Source organism: Pseudophryne corroboree, chromosome 5 (genome assembly GCF_028390025.1).
Source record: "Pseudophryne corroboree isolate aPseCor3 chromosome 5, aPseCor3.hap2, whole genome shotgun sequence".
In the NCBI taxonomy this organism is placed as follows: domain Eukaryota; kingdom Metazoa; phylum Chordata; class Amphibia; order Anura; family Myobatrachidae; genus Pseudophryne; species Pseudophryne corroboree.
In genome coordinates this window covers 379,014,182-379,028,583 of record NC_086448.1, presented here as the reverse complement: position 1 = coordinate 379,028,583, position 14,402 = coordinate 379,014,182, and the positions used below count along the sequence as shown (strand labels likewise).

The window sequence follows — 14,402 nt, the reverse complement described above, 5'->3', positions numbered from 1 at the left end:
GGTATAGAAAACCGTTTATCCGGATTCTTTCGTGTTTCTATTAACATTTTATTAAGAGATTCCGAAACAGGAAAACACATCGGAGATCTCTGTCGTTTAGTAAAGACGCCTTCATCATTTGTCAGAGGCTCCTCAGTTTCTGTAAACTTCAGAGACTGACGCACCGCTCTGATGAGATTATCAATGCCTGGGCTGTCAAAATCGTCACTATCTGACTGCTGGTCTATTTCGCCCTCCTCACCCTCATTCGCAGTGAGGTCTAGCATAGCAGAAACTGGCAAATCATAAGACAAAAGAAACTTATCCTTTCCACCCAAGGTGGACTTGGACTTTTGGTAAGATTGAGACCCCTCCAGTAACTCTAGCGGTCTCATCTTAGACTCAGATCTTGCCACTTCCCGCTCTTGACGAGTGGCGGCCAATTCTGATTGCAATCCAACCAGGACACTTGCAAGCATAGCCCATGGAGGGTCCGGAGATGAAACTGGCTTTAAAACCGGAGTGGAAATTGTATTTGTAGCTGAATTCACAAAACATACTGTACATGTGGTAGATCCATCAGGCAACACACTTTTACAGACATGGCAAGGAAATTGCTTTTTAGTCTTTGCTGGTGCCTTACTCATTATGCAGACAGACAATACAAACTACAAACACAGACAATTTGCACGATTCAGTAAATAGCACTAAGGTTCTTGTATATATATATATATATATATATATATCTGGCTAAGTGCAGTGCACGCCAGTAATATGAAAAACCTGATCCCAAATTCCCCTAACACCCCTGCGCCTTTAGTGAAGTAGAGATGTAGTATAGGAACTCTGGAAACAGACAGGAAAAAAAAAACAGGAAGCATGGTTAAATATGCCAAGTTTCCAGTATAACACAAAATGCAGATTATCCCCACTAAACTGCATATATAGATCCTGATACCAAGGCTTAATAGCCTACTAAAAACCCCTGCAGCGCTGCTGCTGCTGCTAAGTGCATTTTCTATGTGCCTCCCCCACCCCCCGTGCTCCGTGTACCGCTCTCTGTACACGGAGCCGGCCTTACATGCGGCTGAGAAAAGGCCGGGAGGCGGCTAGTGGGAGCCGGGGAGCGCACAGCATAGAGCCGTGGAGCGGCCTATGTGCGCGCGGCTCCGGGTATCGGTGGGGACTTGTAAGCGGCGGCAGCGCTGGAAGCGGCGGCGGCCGACTCTCCCCAATACAGTTCCCCACACAGCAGGGGGGCTGCGTGAGCTGACCGTCCCAACCCAACATACCTGGACTCCCTGTAGTGAGGGCTATGACGGGGCTTCTTGTTCAAGCACGTGGTGTGAGGGAGCTCTTTTTAGAGAGGCCCGACACCCACAGCTGCTAGTAGCAGCTTCCACTATCCCGGACCCACGCCTATTGGAAGGGGGGAAGAGATGTGGAAATTGTTGAGAAACTTAGAAAAAAATTCCAATGAATGTGGACAAACTCCACAAGCCTTCTTGCTGTGTCGAGCACAAAAAAAACACTGAGGTACTCTGGGATATGGAGGGGAGGAGTAGTTCCAAAATTAATTTATTCAGTGCCTCTTTCCTGTGGAAGCCGTCCATATCCCCAAGAGTACTCCAGTGACCCCTAGTGGATGAAAAAGAAATACCATTAAGCTGTATTTATACCTAATGGAAACCCCAAGGTTGTGAACAATGGTTCCCATTGTGTGTCTGTGTTATTTTTCTTTAAGGTTTAGGCTTAGCCAAGGGCTTGGTGAGAGGCAATTCTTGCGGAGTCAATGATTACAATTGAAAAATTTAGAGGGGATGGGTTTTATGGTGCCCATACACTTGTGTGATGCCCCGCGACACAACATCGCACCGGCAGTTCAGGTGCGATGAAATCGCACCTGAAATGCCAAAGTGATTACCATGCGATCATGCAATAGATCGCATGGTAATCACATGGTCGGAACTTCACCGCCGAGTGGGAGCGGACTCAGGCCGCTCCCGGCAGGTGCCCATCACAGTGCGATATATCGCATGTGGTTTACAAAACCACATGCGATCGCACTGCGATGCGAGAAATATTAGGTGCAGCACATACTATCGAGACGTGACATTCGAGCGGCGTGCCCGCGCATCGCGTCTCAAGGTACCTAAAATGTGCATACAATCCTTCAATTTTTCACACAGATGAGGTCGAAATCGAAGGATAGCACCTATTATCTCACAAGTGTATGGGCACCATTAGAAGTAGATTTAAGGCAGGCTTACATGTTTTTATGATTCTTGATCTTCTCTCACCCTCTTCGCTGTTTGTGTTTGTGTTTGCTTGCATTTTTCAAATGGCTAGAGTGGTAAAGAATGCCAGTTTTTCGGTTATAATATTTTTTATTGTTTGAGTGCTCTCTACTTTTCAGTTTGTTTTAGGCCAATCACCCTACTGGAGTCAGTGACACTACCACAACAGGGTGGATCCGTCATTTGAAGTATTAATGGAGGATTGTTCACCAATGTTTGCATGGTATGTTTGTGTTTTACTTGGCCATTCTTTGTTACGCCACCATACTGAAGACCTTTATTTAGTGGGGGGGCGGGGGGTTTCAATATGGTAACCCCGTTCCCCCGAGCACACACACACTGACCACAATTAGAACGTCAGTTAAACACACCCCTTTCCTGACTGGAAATAGAGGTATGTTTAATAATTGAAATTAACATAAGTGCTCTCTCATGCTTGCTACCTCTTACCAGTACTAGTTGCACCTAACACAGATAGAGCTATTCAGGTATGCACAACCTGTGGCTCTCCAGGTGTTGTGAAACTACAAGCCATGGCATACTGTGCCAGCTGGTAGGGTATGCTGGAACTTTTAGATTCACAATGCCTGTGAAGCCACATACTGCCCCAGACATGTTGTAGTTGTACTTAGACTAAATAAACCATAATAAAATCAAAAAAATAGAACATGCATTACAAGAATACTTAATATTCCCATTTTGCACCTATGAATTAAAAACCATGGTATGAATATATTTATTATGGATGCTACTTACTAAATTCCAGATGTGAACACAGGTTGCATCGCCTGGTAAATTTTTATAAAGGGTCGACATACTGCAAAACAAAATACATGATGGATTGGTTTTCATCCATTTTAAAATGAATGCACTTTTTCAATACCAGGCCGCATTCACATATCAGTGACAAAGTGGTCTGTGCCTTGGCATGAATATACCACTCAAGCCAACCAGCACCAGTCATTGGGATCACTGATCCAACCGATCTGTCCCTTTTCAAATAATTATGCACATTTAATGTGTCTGGACAACTACATACTATATGAACAACAAATGTATGCTACTGTAGCGTTTAATTTTCCCGATGCCTGCTCTATTTTCAATGTACTAAGCATGAGATGAGGGCTTTTCAGCATTGATTCATAAACAAGCCCTCCGTGAGACAGTTGTTTTTTTTGTTTTTTTAATATGCATATTGTTTGAAAAGACTTTTCTATAGATTTACAATATAAATAATACTCAAACTATTAGACTTGCAGATGAGAAATGTCCATGCCTGCAGAAACAGCCAGCCCATCTCACAGACTGATGAGTCAGCCAAGCCATGCTGATTTGAAGTGTTAAAGTGGGTACAGGCCATGGACCCGGTCCCAGAAGTAAGCAAACTTATTAATGTCACTGCTTGCATCCATCTCACAGCTTTCATCCACTGCCTCCCGTCACCCACTACCCCCATCACCCACTATCTCACTGTTACTATATCTCTGTATCCCACTATTTCAATGTCAACTTCTCCCTGTCACCCACCATCTCAATGTCACCCTCTCACTATCACTATCTACCTGTCATCCACTATTTCTCTGTAACATCCTCCCCTGTCAACCACTACCTTAATGTCACCCACTACCTTGCTGTAACCGACTATCTCCCTGTCACCCACTATCTCAATGTCATCATCTTCCTGTCACCTCCTGTCTCTCCCCCTCACACACTATCTCCTTGTCACCCACGGTCTTCCACTGTCAACCTCTACATCTCCCTGCTACCCACTGTCTCTACTTACCTCTGCCTTCCCAGTCACCCACTGCCTCTCCCTATCTCGCTGTCACCCCTGCCTCTCCCCATCAGCCACTATCTCCTTGCCACCCTCTACCTCTCCATCACCCACTGACTCCCCAGTCACCACCTACCGCACTCTGCCTCCCCAGTCATCCTCTGCCTCTACCCTTCAACCTCTGCCACTCCCCATTACCCACTACCTCCCAATCACCCACTGTCTCTCCATATATACCTCTACCTGCTGCCCACTGCCTCTCCTTGTCACCATCTGCCTATTCAAGCCACTTCTATGTTTCACCCAGTGACTCCCCAATCCCCACCTGCCTCAGTCACCCGCAGCCTCTCCCCGTCACCCACTGCATTTCCCCCGTAGGGCAGAGGAGGGGGTACACAGAACATATGTTTGCACCTGACCCCCTACTCACAAGTTCTGCCACAGTACTCAGGACCTATCAGAAGAACATAAAGGAGCAGCTATCTATAAGAGCACCTGCCACGCAAGGCATGCAGAAAGAATGTAATTGTTATTAAATGTACGGTATAAGAGGGGGTGGAGTGTGAATACTAATAAATTGGATTAGAATGGTTTTAAGTATTAAGCAGCACCCTCTCCACCCAACCGTCACCACTGTTCCCAAAAGTGGAGGAATGAGAAAGTGTTGATATATGTACATCATAGTTGGCATCTCCTGAAATAGTGGGTAATGTCCAAGACACCAGAGAGTGGCTGGTGATATCCTGTAAGATGGACCAGGCATGGAAACATGAAGAGAAATGTGGTGACACTATTCTAGTCATCACTATCTGTCAAGCACAGTGGAGAATACTAATGACTATATGTGAACTGAGCTGTAGACATTTTCTTGTAGCATACCACCTCCTGGTCAATAAACTTTTTTTTTTTTTTACACAAAGTTAGTGTGTTATATGAATATGGCTGAATAAAATAAATAAAGAGGAGGAAGGTAGAAAAAGTGAAAGAGTGAAGGTGTTTGAGGAGGGAAACTACGGAAGAGGGTGCAGACAAATGGGGAGTGGAGACAGAGTAGAAAAGTGGTGAAAGAGGGGATATAATGGGTTAGGGTTCGGGGGAGGGGGATGGTGAGGTGAAGGAATGGGTGAAAGTAATAGTGAAAATGTTTCAAAAAGGCCTTCCATATGTTAAAAGGCCAATTCCACTATACTGGAATTATAGTTTTGGTGGGTAAAAAGATAATGCAGAAGGTGATAAAGTTGGCACAATGGCAGGGATGTCAGATAAGATAGTACATATACACTATAGGGAAGTAGGCTCCTCTAAAAATAGCATTTCCTAGAAAATTGCTGATTTTTTTTAATGACATTTTAAGGGTAAAGTGGCCTTTGATCTACATAAAATAACCATCCTATTCTGAAAATAAAGAGATTAATGAGTGTAAGAGCAATAATAAGAAAGTCTGTCAGTATCAGCCCGGCTTTTAAAAACAATTATAGCCAATTAACAGTACAAAATGTTGAATGTTGGTGAATGAAATAAAAATACATACAAAATCCCTCTAGATTTAAGAAATCTAGCTTTACTGAAATCACATAACAATTTTGATAACTACAGACCACGTCTGTGTTTGCCTTCAAAATCCTGAAGAAAGGGATCCTCTTAAGATACGTTTGCATAAAACACTCACCTCCACCTGTATCAAAGTTGGGAATGGCATGAAGAATAACGTAATGCAAAAAGAGCGGTGTAGCATTCATCTTCTCCACACCAGAGAGGAGGCCGTTCAGGAAACTGACATATCTAGGAATATATCAACAGAGGAACAATATGGCGATGTGACACCTGTCTCATACATTACGCTGGCATATTGGAATACTCTATCTATACATCTAAACAATTTTACCATAATTACTCAACATAAGCATGTCATCAAAAAGTAAAAGGATCAGGTGTTCCTAGTAAATAAAATTTGGTGTGCATTATCTGAATATTACAACAGAAGAATTTTGCTTTGAAATGTAATAAGCTAGGAGATGAAGTTAATATTATAGTTTTAAAAACTATTTTTATTTGAAATAAGATATGGCTTGTCAACCCTGTACCACTGACATCTTTGAGCGGATATTTCACGTCTGTCACTAATGCTACAACATAGGGAGTAGAGACAGCAGCATACAGAGATATTACATTCTCATAGAGATTTATATGAAAATATTTTACTAAACGTGTTGAATAAAACCAAAGAGAATAAATCCTGGTGCTAAGAGAACACTTTCACTTGAAACATTATAAATATATTTGCATTCAATGAATAATTTCTAGTTGATAGTCTTATTATATAATCGTGTTACATTCTTTACATTAAAATCTACCAAAATAAGGACTCACCTTATCTGAGACGGCTGCATAAGCATGGACACTTTATCATCAAAAAATTTCTTCATTGCAAAGCGATCTAAAGCCTGGTCAGCACTAGAAAAAAATAATCATATAATATGGATTTCTACTTATATCATTTCAGGGAGGAATAATACTCCAAGAGAAGGTAATAAGAAATACCCAAGGGTATTCGAGCGCTGTGAGGCAAGGTGCTCAGCTAAGCGGCAGCCAATGTTAAGAGGGAAGTCACTCCCAATATATGTACACTGATAAAAAGAAAAAGAGGAGGCTGCGCTTCAAGAGGAAAAGAACAATAATCCACTAAATGTGTACAATTTTATGACAATTTATTAAAAACACTAACTCATTAAAAAACAACAGTATTCTGTACAGTTATATTGTGCCATTTGCATGCATGAAAAGGAATAAAATTTACCCAAGATATTGGTTCAGGACATGCAATATCGGGAACGGATCCTATAGAGCTTATGTGATACATGTCCTGAACCAATATCTTGGGTAAATTTTAGCCTCCTCTTTTTCTTTTTATCAGGAATAATACTCCATTTAATTGTCAGTAGAAAATATAATGGTCGCAAACTCGCTTACTACTATGTGGGTTATCTAGGCAGGATAACCTTGCTTATTTCCACTTGCAGTCTATAGAGAGTTAAGGGGTTTCCTCCTTATTTACACACCCAAAGTTTCATGCCTGTATGCAGTGTATAGAGTCAAGCAAATTGGCCCTATCATGTGCAAAACATCTAATTTTGCTTGAATTTACCTCAATTCTTCGTTATGAACAAAAGTAAAGCACTGGCACTTACATCAGCTAGTAATGTCTTTGCATCTACAATGCTGCAGTGTCATGTGACAGCAGAAAAAGATATTAAATACCATGCAAATATGATGCAATTGTGATAATACCGCTGTAGATGTACCTAGGCTAATATAGTCTGTCTCTATTGAAATAACCTCAATTACACTTTTGAAAAAACAATGTTATATTTATTATATCAACAGAATATATGAGGATAAATTTATTAGATACTCAGGTACATGGTATGTTACTATATAATCCATTAACACACTCATAAGGATATGGATATATTGGTTATATGATTTTTTTCTCTCTTTTCTGTGCACTCTCATTGGCTTAACTCATTTATTGAGATACCAACAGCAGAAGCACGCTTTTTTCAATTTGCATAAACGCCCAAAGGATCCTCTCATCTTCAATTCAATGTCGATTGATATGATTGAGGACAGTAGAAATCCTGGATGTTATTGCATATGAAATCTGTATTTCCTAGAGACTTTCTGGTCAATTAACTAATAATATCCTAATTGGGAATGATTTGATTAGTTACTCCTCTGTCCTTTTTGATTTTAGAGTGTTCTCCTTGGATGTTATAGTAATTTAGTATGACTGAATGGTCATAAATGGTTTAATACCATAAACATTGTGGTTATTATCCTAATCATTACTAATTTTTCAATGGGCGTATAAGTATTAAATTATATAGATATAATTCACTGATTAGGGACCTCTCCCCTGCACTCTCACTAACTTTGCCCTTAATTGGGCAGTATAAGTTAGCAGCAGATACAGGTCTTGGGATTGGTGCATGTGCTCCAGGTGGTTCTCTCATTGGTAATTCGATGCTTTTTAGCAGATTACCAAAAGCAGAAACCCGGCATTTAGTCACCTATTTTTCCCTTTCTTCTTTCTGACTTTTTCCTTTTATATATATTTTCATATTTGTTTATCATATAATCTGTGTCATATTCCAACTAGTCATAAAATTATATATCTGTGATCGGCAGAAAAATTCGGCCCTAGCATATAGGACTGTTTGGGAGTGTGTCCTGCCAGCTGCTTCTAGTGACTTGTACATAATTGTAGGAACTATTAATTACCACAACACATCAGAGGTTGGAGTTTAATAAACATCTGATTGGTGTATTTGGTCACAACCAATCTTTGGCAAGACACTGGTCAGACATAGATATAAATAAATTTATTATCAGGTATAAATTTTGAGTCAGAAGGTAATTCAGAAAAGTACCTCTTGAGGTCAAGTCAGTGACATCTCTATTATCTTAATTGTGAATATATGTTATATGTTAGTATGTCAATGTGAGTCCTAATTTCTATTAATAAAAGTTAAGTTTTAGATTATCTGTAAAGAGTGCCCCATGAAAAAGAGTTGTCTTTTCTTCTTCTGTATCTATGTGGATTTATATAACGGAGCCAAATACATTTGGGGATATTTAATTGCTTAATTTCTTCTGCTACAGTTTTATTGTGCAGTATTGTTTTATTATATTATTATTTTTTTTAAAGAATGAAAATATTGTTAATACTGTATGTTCTGAAATATTTCTATTGGTAACACTGACAATATAATATTTTCCTTTGCCTCAATATTCAGCAATTTATTTTTTTACTTTTATACTGAGGAAACATTTTTTGGTTTGAGCGTCCTATAGATGAGGCAATGGGGCTGATTCTGAGGTGGGAGCAAAACAAAAAGAGCAAGTAACTGTGCACTGTATCTGGAACAAACCATGCTGCAATGCAAGGGCTGCAAACACATTTCTTGTTTTTACATACAGGGTAATATTGCTGGTAGCCGGGATCCCGGCGGTCAGCATACCGACACCAGGATCTCGGCTGCCAGAATGCCGGCAGGGGGTGAGCGAAAAGGGTCCCGTTGCGGGCTCACTGCGCTTGTCACGCTGCGGGCTCGGTGACTCACTGCCCTCGCCACAGGTTCTATTCCCACTCTATGGGTGTCATGGACACCCACGAATGGGAATCCCCAGTTAGCCGGGATTCCGGCTGGCGGCACTGCAAGTGTTCGGGATCACGGCGTCGGTATGCTGACCGCCAGGATTTCTGGCGCCAGCAACGTAAATGCATCCCGGGTAAATACTGGCTGCTTTTGCATGTAGCCCACAAATACAGGACAGCTTTAGTTTTACACCGCAATTTTGGAGATTGGACACACCTCACCCAAATCTAAATCTCTGCACATTTTAAAATCTGCTATCCCCCCCCAGAGTGCACCATGGTTTTGACAAGTTTCCCCAGTGAGTCATTATACAAGTCGGCACATTTTGGTATACTCTACTAGAAAGGATTGAGCATGTGAATAGGCCTGTCATTTTGATATCAAACTAAATATGTCTAAACTGGCATATTAAAGCAGAATTTACTTAGCGAAGGAAAAAAAAAATCTTATTGCAACTCACCTTGCAGAAACATTTGTAAAGTGCATGTAAGATGATATCACAACTCCAATTCTTCCTTTTCCACCCTAAAATCAGAAAAATTAACATAAATCCTACTGCAGCTGCTTAACATTTCATTTACTACTGGATATAAGGTGCTGAAGGAAAGTGAGTGACATAAACTTCTCCCTAACACATGAAAAAAAAAAAGTATCAATAGTTTTGTACAAAGGTGTAAACAAGGGTGCTAGATTTTTATTTTTTTTAAAGACCCTAAATACAACAACCAGAGGTGACAAACTAAGTGCAATTTCACTGAAATCAATACAGTTTTACCCATGTATATTCTGTAGTATATTTCTAAATTTGCAGGTCACAGAATATATAGTCTGTGAATAGAGGGGCAGATGTATTAAGCCTGTAGAAGTGATAAAGTGGAAGGTGATAACGCACCAGCCAGTCAGCTCCTGTCATTTTTCAAAACCAGCCTGTAACTTGGCAGTCAGCAGCTGATTGGCTGGTGCGTTATCACCTTCCACTTTATCACTTTTCCAGGCTTAATACATCTGCCCTAAAGAGAACCACAAGTAACAGCATGCGGGAGAAAAACGGGCCCGCTGGTACCTGTAGTTCTACTGGGGAAAAAATACCCAAACAAAAACAGGACACGCACACCTTGAAAGTACTGTACAACTTTATTACATACATGTCGACACATACACATACTTACCTATGTTGACACGACGTTCGGTCCACTTGTCCAAGTAGAATCCACGTGTACCTGTGAATAAAATTATACTCACCTGATCCAGTGTCCAGATTATAATCCACGTACTTAGCAAAAAAAAAAAACTAACACCCGGACCAAACGGACTGAAAGGGGTCCCATGTTTACACATGGGACCCCTTTCCACGAATGCCGGGACCCCACGTGACTGCTGTCACAGAAAGGTCCCTTCAGCCAATTAGGAAGCGCTTCTTCGTGGCACACTCCTGATTGGCTGTATGCACGTCTGCTGGCAGACAGCGCATCGCACAGCTCCCTCCATTAGTTTCAATGGTGGGAACTTTGCAGTCAGCGGTGGGGTTACCCGCGGGTGACCTCACCGCTGACTGTAAAGTTCCCACCATTGAATATAATGGAGAGGCTTTGCGATGCGCTGTCTGACAGCTCAGACGCGCATAGCCAATCAGCAGAGTGCCACGACGTTGCGCTCGCTGATTGGCTGAAGGGACCTTTCTGTGACAGCAGTCACGGGGGGATCTCTGCATTCGTGGGAAAGGGGTCCCATGTGTAAACATGGGACCCCTTTCAGTCCGTTTGGTCCGGGTGTTCGTTTTTTTGTGTGCCAAGTACGTGGATTATAATCTGGACACTGGATCAGGTGAGTATAATTTTATTCACAGGTACACGTGGATTCTACTTGGACAAGTGGACCGAACGTCGTGTCAACATAGGTAAGTATGTGTGTGTGTCGACGTGTATGTAATAAAGTTGTACTTTCAAGGTGTGCGTGTCCTGTTTTTATTTGGGTATTTTTTTCCCAGTAGAACTACAGGTACCAGCGGGTCCGTTTTTCTCCCGCATGCTGGTACTTGTGGTTCTCCAAGTACCAGCTTGCGGGGGAGGCTTGCTGGGACTTGTAGTACTGCTGGAAAAAAACAATATTCTTTAAATTTTCGCAAGGCTATCAGCCCCCCATCCGCAGCCCTTGGATGGGGCGGACAGCCTCGGGCTTCACCCCCTGGCCCTTGGGTGGCTGGGGGGGGACCCCTTGATTGAAGGGGTCCCCACTCCCCCAGCTTACCTCGGCCAGGGGTGACTAGTTGGATATTTAATGCCACGGCCGCAGGGCGCTGTATAAAAGTGACCCCCGGCTGTGGCATTATCTGTCCAGCTAGTGGAGCCCGATGCTGGTGTAAAAAATACGGGGGATCCCTACTCTTTTTGTCCCCCGTATTTTTTGCACCAGCACCAGAGCCCGGTGCTAGTTTTAAAAATACGGGGGATCCCCTGTCATTTTTCCCCTCGGATTTTTAGAACCAGGACCGGCTCGAAGAGCCCGAGGCTGGTTATGCTTAGGAGGGGGGATCCCACGCAATTTTTTTTCTGAATTTTACCATTCAATTTAAAAAATTAAAAAAATAATATTTTTAAAAATATATAAATAATACTTGTGCCTCCAAAATAGACAAACCGAGTACCTAATCCCTTCTAATATAAATAGATATGCTATTAACAATAAAAAAAACACAAAAAAAAAACATGTTTTTAAAAAATTTTATTAGATTCCGCCACCAAAGTGTGGCGGATTGAAAATGACGAATTTACTGTCTAAAAGCACTGTTGTCGAATTTCCAAACTTCAATTGACTATACTTTTGGCGAATTGCCGCATTTTTTACCATTGCAGAAATGTCGAATTTGACAAATGTCGAATTTCAAAAAGTCGAATTTGGAAAGTCCGTTTTTTTGACGGAAAGTACTGAATTCCATTGTCGATTTTTTTTTTTGGGCGAAAATGTCCCGTTTTTCGACATTTTCGGGAATTCGACCACAATTGCTTATACCCCGTGAGTCTTTAATGCATTACTTGTGAGAAGGTCAGATGCTGAAATTCGAGATTCAAACTGCCCTTACGCTTACCTATATATATATATATATATATATATATATATAATAGGATTTTGGTACTTACCAGGTAAATCCTTTTCTTTGAATCCATAGGGGGCACTGGAGTACTCTTGGGATATGGACGGCTTAGCAGAAACAAAGGCACTGAATATTTAAATTTAGAACTCTCCACCCCTCCATATCCCCGAGTACCTCAGTGTAGTATCTCAGTGTTTTTTACTGAGCCGAACAGGAACTATAGAGAGGTTGACAATGGAGAATTCCTATAACATAACGGACAACATAAGTTGACACATAACGTTACTGACAACGAAACAGTTGACACCATAACCGATAGAACCTTATAATTGAACCAGTCGGTGAAAATGTGTTACCATAAGATCCCCTGAGCTTAATACAACCCAGGTAAAACTGCTCTGGGTGGGCGTCCAGTGCCCCCTATGGATTCAAAGAAAAGGATTTACCTGGTAAGTACCAAAATCCTATTTTCTTTTTCATCCACTAGGGGTCACTGGAGTACTCTTGGGACGTACCAAAGCTTCCCCCGTGGGCGGGAGAGCTGTTTGACACCTGTAACACTAGGCGGCCAAAGCTAGATGCTGATGCCGCAAACGTATCAAACTTGTAAAAGCGCACAAACGTGTGCACTGAAGACCATGTAGCCGCACGGTCAAGCTGTGTCGTAGAAGCTCCACGACCAGCTGGCCATGACGTTCCCACAGAACCTGTGGGATGAGCTATTACTGATGTAGGCGACTGTAACTTAGCCTTAAGGTAAGCCTGACGTATAGTCAGTTTTATCCATCTGGATAAGGTCTGCTGAGAAGCTGGCCAACCCCACTTGGCAGCATCATAGAGAACAAACAACGTATCCGTATTACGAACTGTAGACGTTCGGGACATATAAACGCGTAATGCGCGTACCACATTCAGAATTCTAGAATGTACTGTCAACACAGGAACCACTATTGGTTGATTGATGTGAAAAGATGACACTAGCTTTGGTAAGAAATCGGAAATCGTCCGAAGTTACGCTCTGTCATCAGGAAACACCAAATACGGTGGCTTGCAAGACAAGGCACCCAAATTTGAAAAACGCCTTGCCGAAGCTAAGGCTAGAAGAAAAAACGTTTTCCAAGTCAGAAACTTAATATCCACTTGCTGTAAGGGTTCAAAATATGAAGACTGTAAGAAATCTGAACCCAAATTCAAGTCCCATGGCGCTGTAGGTGGGATAAATGGAGGCTGTACTCTGAGGACACCCTGCAGAAAAATTTGTACCGACGGCAATAGAGCCAATCGTCTTTGAAAATAAATTGACAACACAGATACCTGCACCTTCAGTGTAGATAAACGCAGTCCTCCATCCAACCCCGTCTGTAAAAATAACAGAATACGGGTAACTTGAAAAATGATGTCGGAAACTTCCGAGCTTCACACCAACCTATATAGGCACGCCAAATTCTGTAATAATGAGCTGCCGTAACCGGCTTCCTAGCTCGTAACATGGTTGGTATAACCGATACTGTAATGCCCTCTCTTTCTTCTGAAGAGGGCGGTCTCAACAACCACCTCGTCAACCGCAGCCGCGCGAAATAGGGGTAAAAGAACGGCCCCTGTTGTAACGGGTTGGATGTAGTATGAGCGGCCAAGTATCGTCTGCGAGTAGTCCTCGGAGATTCGAGAACCAAACTCTCCGAGACCCATGAGATATCACTAGTATGACTGTGACGGACTCTCTTATGATCCGTTTTAGCAACGGAGAGAACAGCGGAAAACGGTGGAAACAGATACACGAGGCTGTACGGCCACGCGATTGTGAGAGCATCCACCGCCACTGCCCTTGGGAACTGTCGTTCTGGACACATACTGGGCGTTTGTAATTGTGGCGAGATGCCATCATGTCCACCTGAGGGTAACCCCACCTGTGGACCAACCTGTGAAACACCTCTGGATTTAATGCCCAGTCTCCTGGATGAAAATCCCGACGGCTGAGATCATCTGTCTAACAGATGTCCACTCCCGGAATGAACCCAGTCTACAATATCACCTTGTGGTATTCTGGGCAATTGAGGATTCGAGCTACTTCCCGCATTGCCATGCGGCTTCTCGTTCCTCCC

At 42.2% G+C, this 14,402-nt stretch overlaps 1 protein-coding gene across 3 annotated transcripts in view; it reads right to left on the bottom strand.

Moving 5' to 3' along the window:
* The window catches only part of TNS3 (tensin 3), a 1,058,399-nt gene that overhangs the window by 486,951 nt on the left and 557,046 nt on the right, over window positions 1-14,402 (bottom strand). For all 3 annotated transcript variants that reach the window (XM_063922694.1, XM_063922695.1, XM_063922696.1), the window contains exons 10-13: window positions 9,670-9,734; window positions 6,421-6,504; window positions 5,720-5,832; window positions 3,033-3,093 (exon numbers count right to left, since the gene is read on the bottom strand). In XM_063922694.1, the coding sequence (XP_063778764.1) occupies window positions 3,033-3,093; window positions 5,720-5,832; window positions 6,421-6,504; window positions 9,670-9,734 (323 nt within the window). The remainder of the gene's footprint in view (window positions 1-3,032; window positions 3,094-5,719; window positions 5,833-6,420; window positions 6,505-9,669; window positions 9,735-14,402) is intronic.